This window comes from Clytia hemisphaerica, unplaced genomic scaffold (genome assembly GCF_902728285.1).
Source record: "Clytia hemisphaerica strain Z4C2 unplaced genomic scaffold, Clytia hemisphaerica genome assembly, whole genome shotgun sequence".
NCBI lineage: Eukaryota > Metazoa > Cnidaria > Hydrozoa > Leptothecata > Clytiidae > Clytia > Clytia hemisphaerica.
This window is the reverse complement of record NW_027104377.1, coordinates 517,786-530,224: the sequence shown is the minus strand read 5'-3', so window position 1 is coordinate 530,224 and position 12,439 is coordinate 517,786. Positions and strand designations below refer to the sequence as shown.

At 34.8% G+C, this 12,439-nt stretch overlaps 2 protein-coding genes across 4 annotated transcripts; both read left to right on the top strand.

The window, feature by feature from the left end:
• The first annotated feature begins 590 nt into the window (after positions 1–590).
• On the top strand, positions 591–1,834 carry LOC136818883 (2,5-dichloro-2,5-cyclohexadiene-1,4-diol dehydrogenase-like). The gene has a single exon (XM_067075114.1). The coding sequence runs from the start codon at positions 658–660 to the stop codon at positions 1,453–1,455; it is 798 nt and encodes a 265-aa protein (XP_066931215.1). The 5' UTR covers positions 591–657; the 3' UTR covers positions 1,456–1,834.
• Positions 1,835–5,174: 3,340 nt separating this feature from the next.
• On the top strand, positions 5,175–11,540 carry LOC136818882 (cytosolic Fe-S cluster assembly factor narfl-like). Of its 3 annotated transcripts, none has more exons than XM_067075111.1 (5): positions 5,175–5,260; positions 6,975–7,185; positions 8,161–8,297; positions 8,710–8,937; positions 9,125–11,540. In XM_067075111.1, the coding sequence occupies exons 2-5, from the start codon at positions 7,027–7,029 to the stop codon at positions 10,041–10,043; spliced, it is 1,443 nt and encodes a 480-aa protein (XP_066931212.1). In that variant the 5' UTR covers positions 5,175–5,260; positions 6,975–7,026; the 3' UTR covers positions 10,044–11,540. The 3 variants fall into 3 exon arrangements, with proteins under 3 accessions (XP_066931212.1, XP_066931213.1, XP_066931214.1); XM_067075112.1 differs by lacking the exon at positions 5,175–5,260 and adding an exon at positions 5,499–5,547; XM_067075113.1 differs by lacking the exon at positions 5,175–5,260 and adding an exon at positions 6,560–6,829.
• Positions 11,541–12,439: the final 899 nt, after the last annotated feature.

The window sequence follows — 12,439 nt, the reverse complement described above, 5'->3', positions numbered from 1 at the left end:
CAGCAAATAGCTTACAGATACTGTTTTTTGTGAATAAAAGGTTGCTTATGTCTGAACCTTTCTCCCCCCATCCTCAGGTGATAAACCGTCATCTTTGGAAAAGGCACTGGCTGATTTGATCTGTAAAATACAATACAGTACAATATAGAGTTCAATATATACATATTAGGTACACAGCCCTCGGAAAAAAATCTTTTAGCAATAAATTTTTTAAATCACTACAGATGAATGGGGTAGAAATAATCTACAGTTTGATTATATTTTGGTAAGTACAAAGTCCAATAAATTGAAAAAAGCTTATTGATATGGATAAGAACTAACAGCCTTTTCTACAAATTACAGTTATACCCTAAAGTAAAAGAACTTTTTTATTGATTCATAGTACACCAGTCCCTCACAGCAGTGTTAGTACCCCCTAACTGCAAATTCCAAAAATCAAATATTACCACGGTACTAAACGTAATGATGTTTTGTGCCTACTGCTTGACTACTATTATTTTGTAAGTTTAAAAATGATTTATTCATTTCAACATGTGGTTTATTTACCTATATACTGACCACTTGAGAGAATCTAGTTTAAGGTGAGTTAGATCTGCATTGGTTTAGAGTACTTTTTCTAAAAATTGTTTTCTGGATTTTTTTCAATTAACAGCAAAAATGAATAGAAATCGCGTAGCTTTAATAACTGGTGGAGGCAGTGGAATAGGTCGTTCAGCTGCAATTAAGTTTGCTGATAATGGCTTTCATGTTGTTGTTGCTGATGTAAATCTTAATGCTGCCAAAGAAACAGTATTGCTTTTAAAGACTGAAGGATTGGCTCTGGAAGTTGATGTCAGTAATGAAGTAAGTGTGAAAAAGATGATGGATGCTATCATTCAAAAATTTGAGTTTCTTGATGTTGCATTTAACAATGCTGGTGTTGAAGGACTAAGATTGAATATAGATGAATACCCTACAGAGATGTTTAATAAAGTGATTGATGTAAATTTAAAAGGTATCTGGCTTTGTATGAAATATGAACTAAAACAAATGTTGAAACAAGATTTGATCATTGCTGACCCAAGCAAATGGAGAAATAAAGCAGATTTCTCTAAATATAAAGGCAGTAGGGGCTCTATAATTAATACAAGCAGTACTGCAGGTTTTACAGGCATGCCTGAATTTTCACCCTACTGTGCTTCAAAATGGGGTATCATTGGACTCACACAAACAGCTGCTAAGGAGTATGCTGCTAATGGAATACGTGTCAATGCTGTCTGCCCTGCAACTACCAATACTACTATGAGGGATCGGTTTAAAAACCAATGGCCTGATTGGCAAACAGCAACTGATGCTCGTTACCCGGTTGGTAGGATTTGTACGCCAGAAGAAGTAGCAGAAGCTGTTTTCTGGTTAGCCAGCGATGCTTGTCCATTTGCTACTGGAGAATATCTAAAACTTTCTGGTGGAATGTAGATGAGTTAGATGTTTAGAGTAATTAGAATGTTTTTACCATCAGAGATTACTGCGAGCCGGTCTCCACTTGCGCGCGCTGCGATCGTACTTTTTAGAACTTAAAGGTACCACGCTATTGGTCAAAAGAAAAATGAAGCAATTCCATTGGCCCGATCTGACGTAACGGTTTTTTTCGAGCGCGCACTGGATTTTTATGACGTAATCTTTTTTCCAAGCTAAAAGGTCTGAAGCGAAAAGGTGCGATCACAGCGCGCACAGAGACCGGCCTTGAGTCATGTCATAAATCATTATAGATCGTTCATTCCCTAATGATTTTCTTTTGGAGTAATACTTATACTAATCCTGAGATTTAGGGTGTTTTTTTTATAATTAACTTTTATACTGATTTATTTAGTAAAAAAAAGGTTGAAAATTAGAAAGGTGACTATGTTGGGCATGAGACAACTGAGAGATGGACGGTTTATGCAGTAACAATGATTTTTATGATTACATCTACAAAGTAATTATCATTGGTGATGGAGGAGTTGGTAAGAGCACTCTAATGAAACAATTCTGCAATACAGAATCAAATATTGATACATTGCAAACTACCGTTGGCGTAGATTTTCAGGTAATTTAATTTCATAGGGGTTAGACCTGACCAGGTTTTTTTATTTTAATTTTTTGATAGTTTAGTATCTCACTTATGGTTTCAGAGTCTGATCTTACGTTTGTATTTATTTTTTCTGTATTAGTCTTGAAATAAATATAATATAATGTCACTGCACTAATATCATTTTTATCTTTCTGAAACGGTTCAATGTCCATGTGTAATTACCCTTGCTTCATTGTTTGTTTTGTGTTTCTTTGTTTTAGTATTGTGCTTCAATTATAGAATTCTTATTGTTTCATTATTGTGTCAGTTTACTGCAAAATAAATATTTTTGGTTTTTCACTGTCATTGCATTGTATCTTGATTCCTTTTGCCCACGTTTGTTATAAGATATGTTTATGATTGCCCATGTCTTAGAAGAGCCAGGTTCCAAGTAAAGAAAATTGGATTACATACTCTTAGGTTCCAAATAAACGGGGGGGGGGGGGGTTCGTGAAATTTTTGAGATTTTAATAATCGCCCCGCTTGTTAAAATCCCTCCTAATTACCGGGGAGTTGAAAATTGTACCAAAAACCCAAAAATAAAGTAAATTTCTCTTGGACAGCTGAAAATATTCTTAAGAATTAATAAACAGGGGGAGGGGTCCTAATAAGGTCCGGGGGGGGGGGGTTGGAAAATTTTCAAAAAATTAACAAACCGGGGGGGGGGGGGGGGGGGGGGGTTGGGCGTTTATTTAAGAACCTAAGAGTATACAATTCTCAGTCTTAGTTACAAAAAGACTTTTGTAAAATGCAAAAAATCATTATGTTGTAGGGTAAACTGTTTGGTCCATTTGCATATAAGAAATTACTAAAAGACTTGTAAACTTATCAAACTGTACATGGCTTAGTTAAATATATTTTTTCTGGTTTAAATTCTGAAAATTATTAAGCATCTACATAGCTTTACAAAATATTGATCACTTGTCAAATTAAACCCCACTAATCGAATCTACTTAATGTAGTTCTGTAGCTATAATTTCTTTGATATTTTCTAATGTCATTATTTAAAAATCTTTTACAAAAGGTTGTTGATATAAAAGTCAGAGACAAAATCGTCAAATTGAACTTGTGGGATACTGCAGGACAAGAAAGGTAAGAACAAACTCATTCCAAAATTCCTTGAGTGTTATTCTCTCACATTGCACTGTTATGGTCAACCGAAGTGTAAGGATTAACAAATGGTTTTTGTGTCAGAAGGCGGGCCAATTGAATTGCTCTTATACATGTTTTACTTTTTACAAGCATAACTTTCATAAGCATACTAACAGTGAGCTTTTCATTGGTCATTAGTCATGGGCTGCAAATTTGGGAAGATTCATTTTTCTTTTCCATTTTAGATTGATCCTTTTTTTTCTTCAGAAAAATAAGCATATCACAAGCATGATTCCAAAATATAAGCTAAGCATAAATGAGGCTGTTTTCTAAAAAAAGTAAGCTAATAAAAACATGTAGCTTTGAATCTATATTGCAAGTATGGACATTGACAGGAAATGACATTTTATTTCTACAGATACCAATCCATAATCAAGAAATATTATCGTGACGCCGACGCTGTTATTTTAGTATTCGATTTGACCAACATTGAGTCATTCCAACATATTTCCACGTGGTTGAGGCAAGTGCACGAGAATTGTGATAAAGATCCATACAAAATATTGGTTGGAAACAAAAGTGATCTTGATTTGAAAATTGAACTTGAAGAGATACAGGTAACGTGTAATCAGCAACTGAAAGCTGTAGAAAAAAGATTTCGGTTGAGATCTACCAGTGTCAAATTACTAGTCTCGAGTAACTGGAGCTATTTTTGCAATTACTGAAACATTTAGCCTATTGTAAAGTCGAAATCAGGTCTCTTGTGGCATTAGGGTTGAAATATAATTGATATTGAAAGGTTTTTTATATAGGTGTATTCTTTGTAATTTAGGGTAATACACCGTTTAGGAGTCTCGCCATTTCACGGTACTCCATTGCAGAGGCCCGGTAAAAATGGTAGGTAAAAATGCGCACTTTAGTACTGTGAAAGGTTAGAGGAATGTAAACATTGTGAATTTTTGTCTCTCCTTTAAAGAGAATGATTTAGATATTTGAACATGATATCAATGATAATTTTATAAGTCTCTCCTGAAAATTTCACAAAAATTCATCAAGAGGAAAAGAAGTTATGATTAAAAGGAGTTCTTTACCTACCGTTTTTCTGCTATGTTTCCTTATGAGAACCAGATGTTTACCTACCGTTTTTTTACGGAGGAGAGTGAATTTTCCGTGATCGCTAAAATCAAAACAATGGAAAATTGGATTGACGCGTGCGCAGTCGACACTCCTAAACGGTGTATTTAAGTGCTGAAGTCTTCTTATATTTTTGAATTTTGAAAGGAAAAATTTGCCCGATTTGGAATGTTCTGTTTTTAAGGCAATTTTATAGGTTTTGGAGAGAGACAATTTTCAAGCTTGAAACATGTAAAACCCTTGAGAATTCCGTGGTACTGCAGAGAAGAGTTTACTGTGTATCGGTTACCTTATTAATCCTCCCGGGCGTTTATTACATTTTTTTATTTTTAGGAGAGGCGTTATCTGAGAAGGCGTCTAAAAGACATTTATATTGAATAATTTAGAACCGAGGTCGCTTTATTAGTGTGAATTGAAAACTTATTTGGCCTTTTCATTATTATTCGAGTACAGATTTGTCAATTTAGGGATGTAGAAATGGGTCAATTTAGGAATGCAGAAATGGTTCGAACTCAAGTCCAAATACTAAAAGAATACAATATATCAATGTATATCTTAAGTTTTCTTTTGTACTATACTTCCTTACAGCTAGAGCTACTTGTTTCAAAAAGAATTGGGGCGCTCAAAATGTTCCTCAAAGGTGCAGCATTTATTCGAGGGGTCGTTTATTCGAAGTAATAAGGTATCCTAGTTTAATCTGTTTAAATTCCTCATTTTTCTAGAATCTTGCACAATTGTACGATTTGAAAGTTTACACTACTTGTGCTAAGGACGGTGAGAACGTTTCGGATACCTTTTATAACTTAACTGAAGATTTGGTGCTACTTCAAGACCAATTGACTCCTTACATTTCCATCGATTCTGGTCCTCAAAGTTTGTTTCTTCACATGCAAGCTGATCGAAACAAAGCAGAAACATATTGTTGTGAATATATTTGAATTGGCAGTAAGTAAATTAAAGTTGTTTTATATTGATGACGACGTTTTATTATTTTCAACAGAACATTGGATATTTTATTTGGAATACATATATAAACTTCTCTTAACTTCTCTTTAGTCGAGCAAGCTCCCCATTTTCACCTTCAGGTTTCTCTCTAGGGATCATGGCATGAGTTTTAAATACTCCTTAAAGACCTGTTAGATCAAAAGAATTGACACATTTACTACATTTTCTATTAGGTTGTTTATAGTTTGAACAATCGACACAATATATCGTAACCTTTCTGAACTTAGGTATGGCGTCATATACTGGACAAAATCGAATGGGCGAATTGGAAATGCAGAACACTAGCTTAAATGCAGTTTTCTTTTTGGAATGGCGCATTTCAAGCCGAATTTTGATATATAAGCTTGACGTATTTCGAATTGGTGTATTCCGACTTAACGCATTCCAACTTGATGTATTCCAAATCAACCAACTTGATGCATTCAAACCTGAGACATTCCAATTTGACGCATTCCGACTTGACGCATTCCGACTTGACGCATTCCAACTTGATGTATTCCAAATCAACCAAATTGATGCATTTCAACTTGATGCATTCAAACCTGAGACATTCCAATTTGACGCATTCCGACTTGACGCATTCCGACTTGACGCATTCCGACTTGACGCATTCCGACTTGACGCATTCCAACTTGATGTATTCCAGATCGATGCATTTCAATTTGAAACATTTCAAATCGATGTATTCCAACTTGACGCATTCCTATTTGAAACTGTTTACTTGACGGTCCGCAAAATAGATTCCCGCCGTTTTTATCTGGTCTGCGTTTTGTACGTTTTTAAAATTTAAAATTAAAGTTTGAAAAATCTCCATAGGAAATATCAAAAGACGGTCTTCCGATATTTCCTGTTCTGGAAACGGAAACTGGCAGGTTGTACTGAAGAAGATGTATAAAAACCTTCTCCAGCGACTTTGCTGCATTTGAAAGATACTCATAAGTTTCAGCATTTACATATCTCCCAAAGCAGGGCCTTGAGATGCAAGTGGTCAAAAAAATGTCAAAAATATTCCTACGAAAAAACTATCCAGACGAAAATCCAGTCCTGGTTTTTCTATTGTGTCAAGTTGGAATACATCAAGTTAGAATGCGTCAAGTTGGAATGCGTCAAGTTGGAATGCATCAAGTTAGAATGCATCAAGTCGGAATGCATCAAGTTGGAATGCGTCAAGTCGGAATACGTCAAATTGGAATGCATCAAGTTGGAATGCGTCAAGTCGGAATACGTCAAATTGGAATGCATCAAGTTGGAATGCGTCAAGTTGGAATGCGTCAAGTCGGAATACGTCAAATTGAAATGTCTCAGGTTGAAATGCATAAAGTTGGTATGTCTCAGGTTGAAATGGAATACTTTAGTTTGATATATCAGAATTCGGCTTGAAATGCGCCATTCCAAAACGAAAACTGCATTTCAAGCTGGTGTTCTGCATTTCCAATTCGCCCATTCGATTTTGTCCAGTATATGACGCCATAACTTAGTTTTAGCGAATTTATGCATGGTGTGTTTCAGGTGACAAGTTTTTTATTTATCTAGATCTTCATTGACTGTGGCTAATGACAAATAATTGTGTCTAATCGTACTCGATTTTGCCGGTCAAAACTACGAGTTGTTTCAGTCACTATTCGCAGTGAATCTGCTGTAATTCCCATTTCAGGTAATTTAAGAACACGTTTGGTGCACCTCTGACATAATTCACAAAAGAGAAAATGTCAAACTTCAGTGGCGCTTTACAGATCACAGACTTGAACGACTTCATAACTCCATCACAAGAGTGTATTAAACCAGTTCAAATTGACAAAAACAATGCACCGAAGACTGATAAAGGAAGAGCTGCCATTAAAATCGAAGCTGATGGTTATTACCAAGTATGGATACTTTTTATCAGTCTAATAATCTGAAACCAACACAGTAATAAGTACCTTTATCAAGGAAGTATTTGTGACTTTAGCATGTTAATTGTATTTTGTTACACTGGATATACCTTATTACACGAATTGAAAGATTTCGTGTTAATAAAACCCCCCTTAATTAAAACCAGGCGTGGTGTCCTTGAAAAATAAAATAAAATTCGTGTTCATTTCTTGCATGTTAATTTCAAGGCCGTTGAATACTTGCCTAGTAATATCCTTGTAATAAGCTACACTGGGTTTTCAAAATTGTCTTTATATTTGTCTTAACCCTTAGGAGGCGAAAGACGTATATATACGTTTTGAAAAGGTCATTTTACCGATACACAGTCTTTTGGTTATAACTCATGACCACTTGAGATTCAGAGAAAAATAATATGCTATTTTTTGTAGCTGAGAGAAAGAGCTTTCCAACGATACCAAAGTTGATACCTGAATCGTTTGTCCTGGTCCAGAAATTGCCTTTGAAAGAATAAATTTCCAGAAAAAAATTATGAACTTTTTGGTCTTTTTCAAAAAAGTTAGCGGCTTTGAAAGGTTAAACCGATTTAGTACTTTGTTATTTTCCAAATTACTCGAATTCTTCAACACTATGATGGTTTTAAATTAACTTTTATTAGTTCTTCCCTGAATTTAAAGGCTTATTGATTGGTATGAAGTTTAAGCCATGAATCATTTTAATACAACCAAAATATACGCTTCTTGCTAATTATGCTAAAATCTTTCGTGCTAGAAAATAATTACCATGCTAGATAAATTCTTTAATAACAAAACAAATGTTGAACAAATCGTATTAATGTAAACACCAATGATACTATCCTGTTACAATTATTGTATTATTGTATAACACCAATGTTATATGAATTGTGAGCTGCTCCAATCTAGAAAATAAACTTTATTTTACCATTTTTGACTATATTTTCCTTCTGTCAGATTGATGAAGACACAGGCTCACAGATTCGCTTGAAGAAAGCAGAGATCACTTTAAATGATTGTTTAGCTTGCAGTGGTTGCATCACGTCAGCAGAAACAGTCCTGGTCAATCAACAAAGTAAAGATGAACTGTATAGGTATCAGATCATTGTATTCTTTTTCCAGCATGAAATTCTGTGTTGGCTTTGAAGGAAAGTTTCCATTCCTTTGTTGGACTTCTAAGTCCTCAAAGTATGCCGTCGGAGGAACGGTCAAATCTCATAATTTGATTGAATTTTTTGTATTGCTAACCTTAAATTCTGGACATAGGTCATCTTTGGACCCTCCTCATGTGAAAATAATTATGAAAATAATTCACAATTTAGCTGGAGTTGGAGAGGAAGATCGTACTTAGTTTTCGTAGCCACTAAGTTTTGGATTCATTGGACCTCTTTGCTTCCATTAAGGACAAAAATGCTGAATAAAATTTCCAGCGAGTTTTAGAAAACCTTTTCTTTACAACACGATCCATCACCAATTCTCTACTGTACCAATGTTATTACTTCTCAGGATCATGTCAGAGAACGAAGCAAAACCTGAAAGCGAGAAGGTCCACTTTGTTGCATCAATCTCGCCACAATCATTAGCATCTATTGCTTCGAAGTTCGATTTTACTATGGATGAATGTATGGGAAAGTTGACGACCTTCTTCAAACAACTGGGTTTTGTGGAAGTGTTTGATACAAATCTTGCAAGAAGTTTGTCCTTGATTGAAATGCAAGAAGAATTTATTAAAAGGTCTGTTTTTCCTTTCGTCGTCTTATGTTCAATCAAAACATTGCGGGTCGTACGGTCTTGATGGGCAAGTAGTTGCATAATTACCTTCTTTCTAGGAGCCTCGAGTCTACTCGTGGTTCCTATGGTACCCATTTATATTCTTTTTCTACCCTCTGATTAAAAATGTTGTTATTACTTTTTTCTTAAGATATCAATCACCAGTCAAGACGTCATTTCCAATGCTGACGTCAGCATGTCCAGGTTGGATTTGTTACGCTGAGAAGACGCATGGCAATTTCATATTGCCTTACATCAGTAAAGTCAAATCTCCCCAAGCTGTCATGGGAACGTTAGTCAAGAGTAAAATGTCACAAAAATACGGAGTCACTCCAGAACGTATCTATCATATGACAGTAATGCCGTGCTTCGATAAAAAGCTAGAGGCGTCGCGTGAAGATTTTTATAACGACGTTTACCAATCTCGTGACGTTGATTTAGTGATAACGTCATTAGAAATTGAAGGGATGCTACAAGAGAAGGAAATTGATTTGAAAAATGTCGGTCAAACGTCTTTTAGTTCTGATTTGAGTTTACTGGATGGTGATGGTAGCTTGGTCAGTCATATTGGAAGCAGCTCCGGTGGTTACTTAGAGCACGTGTTTCGGCACACGTCTCAGTCTCTTTTCGGTAAAGAAAGTAGGGAACCGCTGGAATATAAAATGTTGCGAAATAAAGATTTTCAGGAGGTTTCTTTGATGGTTGACGGAGAAGAAAAACTGAAATTTGCTTTTGCGTATGGATTCCGTAATATTCAAAATATCGTACAGAAAATCAAACGGAAGAAATGTCAGTATCATTTTGTAGAAATCATGGCGTGCCCATCAGGGTGTGTAAACGGTGGTGGTCAAATGAGGGCGGAAACTAAAGAAGAGGCTAAGTCATTGCTTGAAACAACTGAAGAACTTTATCAAGGAATGGCTAAAGAAGACCCGCGTGATAGTGAAAAGACAAGAGATATTCGTGAACACTTACACGAATTCAAAATGGTGGACAATAAAGACTCTTTACTTTATACCGAATATCATGAAGTGAAAAAGAATGTGACGGCCTTGAATATTAAATGGTAGTTAGATCTTCTTGTACCGTGATGATGCTATGAGATTCGAAATGATTAGAAATGCATTTTGAAAGATTGGTGAAAAACATAATTTTAGAACCCTCGTCCTAGGGTCCTTCAAATACCTTTTTCGTTTTACAATCTCACGTAAGTAGCTAAGCATACATAAGCACAATTATGTAAATAACTTTCAATTCTAAGGACTCAACTTTACTGATAACTGAGCTGGGACTCGATTGCTCAAAAGCATAATGACATTGACAGATTTCATCGTTTAAAATTTAGACATACTACTACTGAAATTTTGTTGGCAAAAAGTCTTTGTATGTAAAGGAGTTAAAATATCTGTGTTCAGTTCACACCATGCGTTCTCATAATATTCATGGTATAAACGCCTTAATTATATGGTTGATTACATTTAGCTTAGATTTGTAAAGGACGAGCGGGGCGATAAATCCGTAATAGCCCCGCTTTTTTGTAATCGCCCTGATGTAAACAAAAATTTCTATTGGTTGAAAGATAAGTATCGTACGATATTTTGATTGGTTAATAAAATATCGTAAGAAATTTTTAAGCCAATCAAAATAAGAGTGTCAGTCGAATGTTTATTCATAGTTTCGAATGTTTTTATAAGTTTCGAAAAGAATAGCGATTGAGTGTTCTTCAATTCTTTTTTTGACCATATAATTAACGCGGAATAACATGGTATTCTCGGGTGATTTTGGATTAATAACCCCTCGTTTCATTGAAAACACTTTTAAATAGCCCTCACTACGTTCGGGCTATTTTGAAATGTTTTCAATGAACCTCGGGGTTATTAATCCCAAATCACCCTCTAAACCATGTTATTACTAGTACTTATTGTTACCATGTTATATTCAATATACTCTTTTTTTATAAGCATGACGTTTATAAGGATACCTAGGCTCAAATTCGGTAAAAAGTAAGCATAATGCTAAGCATTGCTCATCATATTGAGCCTTGACCCGTCCTGATCTTCCCGTATTCTTATAAAAAAGTGTAAAAAACCTTACTGAACCTATATATTGGTTTTTGGAACATCATTTTTTTCAAAAAGTGAAAAAGTCTTTTTGTTTGTTATGTTAAAGTGTGAAATCGCTACAACTCACAACCACAGCGGTTCACTGAGAATTTTGAAAATATAAAATTTTTTGAGGTTTTTCATTGTAATAAAGTCTTTTCGCTTTTCAAGATACATTTTTGTATTTTGCCTTTAACCTGTGTCTCAGTACAGAAAGTTTGATGTGAAATTTTTTCCAGACAAGTGAGAACCCTTGTTTTATCTAATGGTCTAATATATCACGTGAAATATATTCTTCTCGGAGGTTATTATTATTTGTGAAACCTTTTAGTATAATATCTTGTAGATTTAATTGTATTTTTTTCTGCTGAAAATTTGGTATCATTTTTATATGAGTTTTTTTTATTATGACTGTCAATCTGTTGAAAAACGAGCCTAAAAATAATATGTCGAATGCACAAAGTATTTTGAGTTTTTTTAATCACTAATATTTAGGAATTTTAAGTTTTCAAATTAACTTTTCGAAAACTGATTGAAAATGATTGAAAGTATTTTTTTTTTAATTTTGTTTTATCATTCGTCCGCTTCTACTTGATTGGTGTTTAGAAAACATTTTTTTGGTTGTTTAACCAGGGTTGGTTATCGATGATCGATTACACAATAGTTCACTTAGTTTTTCAATCATTACTTTTGCCTTAATCGGATAATTTTGCTGCACCTTCGTCTTAAGGTAGGATACGGGTTATAAAATAACCAGTAAGAACCGTGCATTAGAACTTTTCATTGGAAACTTGCAAAACAATACGCTTTCTACTGGCCATGTATATCCAGTAACCCACCTCGAGAAGGCTGCAATGAACATATGTAGTAATAGCACTGACCTTTATATATCCCTAGACCAAGTTACTCAATCCCGGCCAACCAATAATCTTTGATCGGAGTTTTTTTGAAATTGGTACCCTAATGGCATTGAAAAAATGCATCGAGAGCGCTAGATCTACTTTTCCTCGAATACTTTTGATGATGTAGCACTGTTAGACGTTATTTTTGAATATTTCCCCGCTATAAGGGGAAATATTAGTTAAAAAGGCATTTCTCCGATCCTTGGCTACTTACGCCCTTTTTGCGCCCTTAAAGGGGGCGGCAATCCGCCACCACATTGCGAAGTTTGTTTTTGTTTTCATTTGCCTTAGTTATTCAGACAAAATCGCACGGATTTACCTTGATGTTACGCGCATGTTTTTGAGTAATCAAGACACGAATAATTCAGATCAAAATACAAGATGGACGAAAATTCACTCTTGGCTTTTTAAAAGTTATAACTCTTTTCTGACGAACAAAAAACATACAATTTTCATCTAATT

Bases quoted from the DNA above. Each gene is read 5' to 3' on its own strand.
- LOC136818883 (XM_067075114.1), top strand. From the start codon at position 658: ATGAATAGAAATCGCGTAGCTTTAATAACTGGTGGAGGCAGTGGAATA.
- LOC136818882 (XM_067075111.1), top strand. From the start codon at position 7,027: ATGTCAAACTTCAGTGGCGCTTTACAGATCACAGACTTGAACGACTTC. The intron at 7,186-8,160 runs GTATGGATACTT...TCCTTCTGTCAG, and splicing joins AAGCTGATGGTTATTACCAA to ATTGATGAAGACACAGGCTC. The intron at 8,938-9,124 runs GTCTGTTTTTCC...TTTTTTCTTAAG, and splicing joins CAAGAAGAATTTATTAAAAG to ATATCAATCACCAGTCAAGA.